Source organism: Ipomoea triloba, chromosome 8, assembly GCF_003576645.1.
Source record: "Ipomoea triloba cultivar NCNSP0323 chromosome 8, ASM357664v1".
Classification (NCBI taxonomy): domain Eukaryota; kingdom Viridiplantae; phylum Streptophyta; class Magnoliopsida; order Solanales; family Convolvulaceae; genus Ipomoea; species Ipomoea triloba.
Window position 1 is genome coordinate 7,810,352 of NC_044923.1, and position 6,193 is coordinate 7,816,544.

The 6,193-nt window shown below is 42.3% G+C and overlaps 1 protein-coding gene across 1 annotated transcript; it reads left to right on the forward strand.

Annotated features, from left to right (window-relative positions):
* The first annotated feature begins 2,536 nt into the window (after positions 1-2,536).
* Positions 2,537-5,702, forward strand: LOC116026890 (cation/H(+) antiporter 18-like). Its single transcript, XM_031268315.1, has 3 exons — positions 2,537-2,737; positions 2,948-3,949; positions 4,491-5,702. Exons 1-3 carry the CDS (start codon positions 2,537-2,539, stop codon positions 5,700-5,702), a joined length of 2,415 nt encoding a protein of 804 aa, XP_031124175.1.
* Positions 5,703-6,193: the final 491 nt, after the last annotated feature.

A 6,193-nucleotide genomic window follows, 5' to 3' on the forward strand; every position in this document is an offset into this window, starting at 1 on the left:
TTTTACATGAAATTCTTAAACAAAGCAACTTAAGAATTTTGTTCATCTTTTTGTATCTCATCATAAGTTAATTAAATCTTGAACCTTGTTTCTTTTTCTGAGGGAGATTTAAAACTTAGGATGTGTTTGGAAGAGCTTGGAAAATTGAAGTCAACGGAATTCATTTTCCTTATCAAAGGGAAAACAATGTTGTTTTTGGAGAAAATGAGTTCCACCAAAATTTGGCGAAAGTCATTTTCCACAGACCATAGCTACATTGACAAACACAACATTAGTCGGTTTCCTACATCGACGAGCACAACCTTGGTCTGGTTTCCTACATCGACGAGAACAACCTTAGTCTGGTTTCCACCAGAAAACAGAGCATTGCTTTGGTTTTTTGCGTGCTCTGGTTTCTGGCGAAAATCAGAGGTATTTTTTAACTTATAATTTTTTTTAATAAATAACAATATTTTTAATAGGTAAAAGGTTCAAATAGGCCCCCTTAAACTTTACTCGAAAGTGCAATAGGTCCTTGAACTTCAAAAAAATGTAATTAAACACTCGAATTTGTCAAAATTAATCAATTAAGCCTGATTTACCGGTAACCAAAAAGATACCACTAAAATTATGGCAGGTGACAACTGTTCACGACCGTTCAAAAAAATATTTAAATTGTCAGTAGCCTTCTTCGATCTTCTCCACTGGAGAAGACGATCGGCGACGACTGACCGATCGTCTAGTGGAGAAGGCGACCAATAGTCTGGTCATCTTCTCCACTGGAAAAGGCGGCCAGACGGTGCAATTAGGCCACTGAACAAGAAAAATGTGCAATTAGGCCACTGGACACTCTAAATGCATACAATTTCACCTAATAGTAGGTCATCATTCATTTCTTTTGGTTAATTAAATTAATTTTTATTTAAAAATTATTTTAATAATTTTTAATAAAAAAACTTTAAAAAATAAAAATACCGCCGGGGGTGGCAGCCGGCCAGGCCACCCCCTCCTTCGTCGACCTATCTTCGTCTCCTGTTGGAGATAGCGTCTCCGGCGGAGACGAAGGAGGGGGAAGGGGGTGGCCAGCGGTGCCATCTCCGACAAAGACCCCTTGTCTTCGTCTCCCGTCGACGAAGGAGGCGGGTGGCCTGCCCGGCGCCCACCCCTGATGGTTTTTTTAAAAAAATTTTTAAAATAATTTTTAAATAAAAATTAATTTAATTATAACCAGAAAAAATAGGTGGTGACCTGCTTATAAGGTGAAATTACACACATTTGGGATGTTTAGTGGCCTAATTGCACTTTTTTCCGTTCAATTGCTTAATTGCACTTTCATGTTACATTCAGTGGCCAATTTGAACCTTGTTCCTTTGTTTTAAGTGTATAATATATCAAATTAAATCTCTTGTTTATGAGAAGCGGAGTCCACTTTGACCCGATTCATATTGAAAGTGGACCTAGTTAAAATATTTTTTTCAAAATTATCACTTTAAATGTCATTTATAGCTAATTTTTAAAAATTATATGATCATAGAACTAATCACAAATTCAAAAGTTGGAGTGATCTTTTAGACTTGATATCGAAAAATATTTTTAGATATGTTCAACATGAGTGAAATAACTATATATAAGTTTTTCTTTCAAGTCTTGTATATCAACATATATATGTAAAATTTTACCATTTTATCCCGGACATAAGCTAACAACCAATAACATATTCAAAATGTGAATAAGGTGATTATGTAAGTGGGCGAGGAAGTAATTAAGAAACAGTATAAGGACATAAAAGGCAGTGAGGTAATTTTTGTCAGTTGTACAGTAACGCAAGATGAGGTCTAATGTCTCTCTCAGACAGTCTCTTCCTTACAACTCCTCAAACTGTGGAACACCCTACTGACCCTACTCACCTCTTTCTATGCTCTTTCACTCACCATGCATGCACATGCATGCATATATATATGCTCCATAATAATTCTTCCATCACTCAACCTACTTTTCTTCTCAACAAATTCTTGCAGTCTTTAATTTGCTCCAACACAGAGAGCCTCAGGTACTACTCCATCTGATCTGATCTCTCTTTTAATTTATATATCTCCCTATCTTTCATGCATGAATTGAAAAAAAAAAGAAAATTCTCTCTCATTCTGTGTGTGTGTGAGCATATTCATTGTGGAAATTAAGAATTGGAAGGAAATTAAAGGTTGTCATTTATGGATTCCTGGAGGCCCCAGCACAGAATTGGAAGGAAAGGTGGCAGTTTGTGAGAAGGCCTAAATGTCTATGGTTTCTTTGGCTTAGAACACGTATTGTAACTTCTGTGCATGTTGTCTTGTCTTGAAATTAGGATTTTTTTTTGTTGTTGTTTTTGGGTCTGCCAAAGACAGAAAATGTCGGAAGATTTTTGTACTAGCTAGGCCGGATATGTTAAACAATATATCTCTGATCTGTCGGTTAATTAATGAGAATTGATTGATCTTTTTGTTTTTTGTTGTGATCATGTTTTGTCTGCAGCCAAGAAGTTAGTGTGAAGTAATTTGGGATCATCATATTATCAGAAATGGCTACACATAATAATTCAACAGGGAAATGTCCACCTCCAATGAAGGCTACCTCGGATGGTTCCTTCCAAGGAGACTATCCTCTTGACTACTCACTTCCCCTCATTATCGTACAGATATGTCTGGTGGTTGCACTCACTCGATGCCTTAATTATCTTCTCCGCCCACTCAGACAACCTCGTGTGGTTGCTGAGATTGTTGTAAGTAATTTTCTCCAATTTTAAGGTTGTGAAGTTATGAATGTTCTTATATATGTGAACATAAATATAATATGTGCAGTCCAACTATTAGTTTAGACTTTTAGTTGAGATAGAGCACATGATTTACTTTGGTATAGAGCCATGCAAAAGGTTATGAGTTCGAAGCTTCATGATTCAATAATATATATGATGTTTGTTATTTTGAATCAGGGAGGGATTTTACTGGGTCCGTCTGCATTAGGGCGCAGCAAAACTTTTCTGAATGCTGTATTTCCAGCGAAAAGTCTGACGGTTTTAGACACGTTGGCGAATTTGGGTCTTCTGTTCTTTCTGTTCTTGGTGGGGTTAGAGCTTGATCTGAATTCCTTGAAGAGAACAGGGAAGAAAGCTCTGGCGATTGCGCTTGCGGGGATTTGTCTCCCGTTTGTGTTGGGGATAGGGACGTCTTTTGTGCTCCGAGCGACTATATCTAAAGGGGTGAGCCAGGGGCCTTTTCTGGTGTTCATGGGGGTGGCGCTTTCCATTACGGCCTTCCCGGTTTTGGCCCGAATTCTGGCGGAACTGAAGCTTTTAACCACCGATGTTGGGAAGATGGCGATGTCTGCCGCGGCGGTTAACGATTTGGTGGCTTGGGTTCTGCTGGCTTTGGCGGTGGCGCTGTCGGGGACGGGGAAATCGCCGCTGGTTTCCGTTTGGGTGATGCTGAGCGCCAGCGCGTTCTTGCTGCTGTGCACGGTGATTGCGCCGCCGATTTTCCGGTGGATGGGGAAGCGGTGCTCGGAGGGGGAGCCGGTGGACGAGCTGTACGTGTGCGCGACGCTGGCGGCGGTGTTGGCGGCGGGTTTCGTGACGGATACGATTGGGATTCATGCGTTGTTTGGGGCTTTTGTGTTGGGGGTTTTGGTGCCTCATGAGGGGCCCTTCTCTGGGGCTTTGGTGGAGAAAGTGGAGGACTTGGTGTCGGGGCTATTGTTGCCTTTGTACTTTGCGTCTAGTGGGTTGAAGACCAATGTGGCCACCATTCAAGGCGCGCAGTCTTGGGGCCTTCTGGTTTTGGTCACTTTCACTTCTTGTTTTGGAAAGATTGTGGGCACTATTTTGGTGGCAATCTTGTGCAAAGTGCCTGTTCAGGAGGCTACCACTATCGGTTTCTTGATGAACACCAAAGGGCTAGTGGAGCTCATTGTCCTCAACATTGGCAAGGACAGAGGGGTATGTATATATGTGACTACTTATATATATACTTCATGCAATCACTACTACAAAATCAGTAGCCAATCTTCATGCTATAGAGACCTTACAAAATGAGTCATTTGCTTATTTAGTACAGTAATTGACAATAGGTAGGCGTTTTTAGTGCTCCAAACGCCTTACAAAATGATCAGTCATTTGCTTATTCAGTAAATGTCAATAGATACTGCTCCAGACGCCTTACAAAATGAGTCATTTGCTTATTTAGTACAGTAAATGACAATATACAGGTATTTTTACTGCTCCAACACTTTACAAAATAAACAGTTATTTGCTTATTCAGTAAATGCCAAATAGGCATCTATACTATTCCAGACGACTTACAAAATATCAGCCATTTGCTTAATTATTCAGTAAATGCCAATAGGCATCTATATTGCTCCAGACGACTTACAAAATGATCAGTCATTTGCCTCTTCAGTAAATACCAATATGCATGCATTTCTAGAAGCAAAAATTAATGCTAGGTATTAGCTAGGTAGCTAATTAAGTTAATTTGCAGGTATTGAATGACCAAACATTTGCAATTATGGTATTGATGGCGGTGTTCACAACGTTCATCACAACCCCAATGGTGATAGCGGTGTACAAGCCAGCAAAACTGGCGACACAGGAATACAAATACAGAATGATAGAGAGGAAGGACGCGAGCAAGCAGCTCCGCCTGCTGTGCTGTTTCCACAGCACCCGAAACATCCCATCGCTCATCAACCTGATCGAGGCCTCTCGGGGCACCCAGAAGAGGGAAGGCCTCCGGGTCTACGCTATGCATCTGATGCAGCTCTCCGAGAGGTCCTCCGCGATCCTCATGTGCCACAAGGCCCGAAAGAACGGCCTCCCCTTGTGGAAGAAGGGCGAGAGCGTCGATTCGGACCATGTTGTTGTTGCTTTCGAGACGTTCGAGCATCTCAGCAAGGTGGTTATTCGACCCACCATTGCGATCTCCCCGATTAGCAGCATGCACGAGGACGTGATTTCCGGGGCGGAGCGGAAACGGGTCGCCATGATTCTCCTCCCATTCCATAAACACCAGAGGTTCAGCGGGCATCTGGAGACCTCCCGGACCGAGCTCATGCATGTGAATCGGCGCGTGCTGGAGCACGCGCCCTGCTCGGTCGGCATCTTCGTCGACCGGGGGCTAGGCGGGACGGCCCACGTGTCCGCCAGCAACGTTGACTACCAAATCACGGTGCTATTCTTCGGCGGCCATGACGACCGTGAGGCTCTCTCGTACGGCGTCCGAATGGCGGAGCACCCGGGGATCTGCTTGACCGTGGTCCGTTTCATCCTCGACCCCGCCGTCGCCGGGAAGATGGTGAGCTCCAGCACCGACCCGGGGAAGCCTATCATCGAGGACAAATCGGACGACCAAACCTTCCTCGCGGATTTCAGGGTCTCCAACTCCAAAAACGAGTCGGTGAAGTTCGAGGAGAAGAAAGCCAAAGACGCCGCGGAGACGACGGAGGTGATCAAAGGTCACAGCCGATGCAACATGTTCGTGGTGGGTCGGCACCCGGAGGGGGAATTGGCCGGAATGTTGAGCACGAAAAGTGAGTGCCCGGAGTTGGGGTCGGTCGGGAGCTTATTGACATTCCCGGACTTCTCTGTTTCGGCATCGGTACTGATCGTGCAGCAGTATCGCAGAAATTTATCGAAAAATTCCCAAAAAGAAGAAGGCTCCGGAAAAGAGAAACAAGAAGAAGAATCCGTTTGATATGATCAGATCAGATGAGATCATTTGGTTTTTACCAAAGTGGGAAATTCTATTATTTTGTTGGTTTAATAATCGGTGAAAGGGTACTTTATACAGATTTGCAAAATAAATTTGACCTTCAATAAAATGTTTAAAGTTGAGATCCCAGTTTTTCACCTCCTTTTTCTCAGTTTAATAGTTAGTAACTATTTGCCATTATAATAATGAATAAAATTCACTTTTGATCCCCTCATAATTGGTGCTCTATTTTTAAAATTGTTTCTTACTTCTATATGTTGGTTCCGTGATCCGGGGTCGTCACTCGGCAGGCCAATATAACTTATCGAATCAATAAAATGTAAAAATAAATAAATAGAGATAAGAGTAGACAAAATAATTTTAACATGAAAATCAAAAGGATGAAAATCACGGGTCTTTTTGGGTGGTACAAGCCAAATTTCACTATATTATGAGTGTTTTGTACATGTAATATTGTAGAGATGAAGTTGTCG

What these genes read in the sequence shown, in the direction of transcription:
- LOC116026890 (XM_031268315.1), top strand. Translation starts at nt 2,537, where the DNA reads ATGGCTACACATAATAATTCAACAGGGAAATGTCCACCTCCAATGAAG. An exon ending in GTGTGGTTGCTGAGATTGTT is followed by an intron (nt 2,738 to 2,947) that starts GTAAGTAATTTT and finishes ATTTTGAATCAG; the next exon opens with GGAGGGATTTTACTGGGTCC. An exon ending in ACATTGGCAAGGACAGAGGG is followed by an intron (nt 3,950 to 4,490) that starts GTATGTATATAT and finishes GTTAATTTGCAG; the next exon opens with GTATTGAATGACCAAACATT.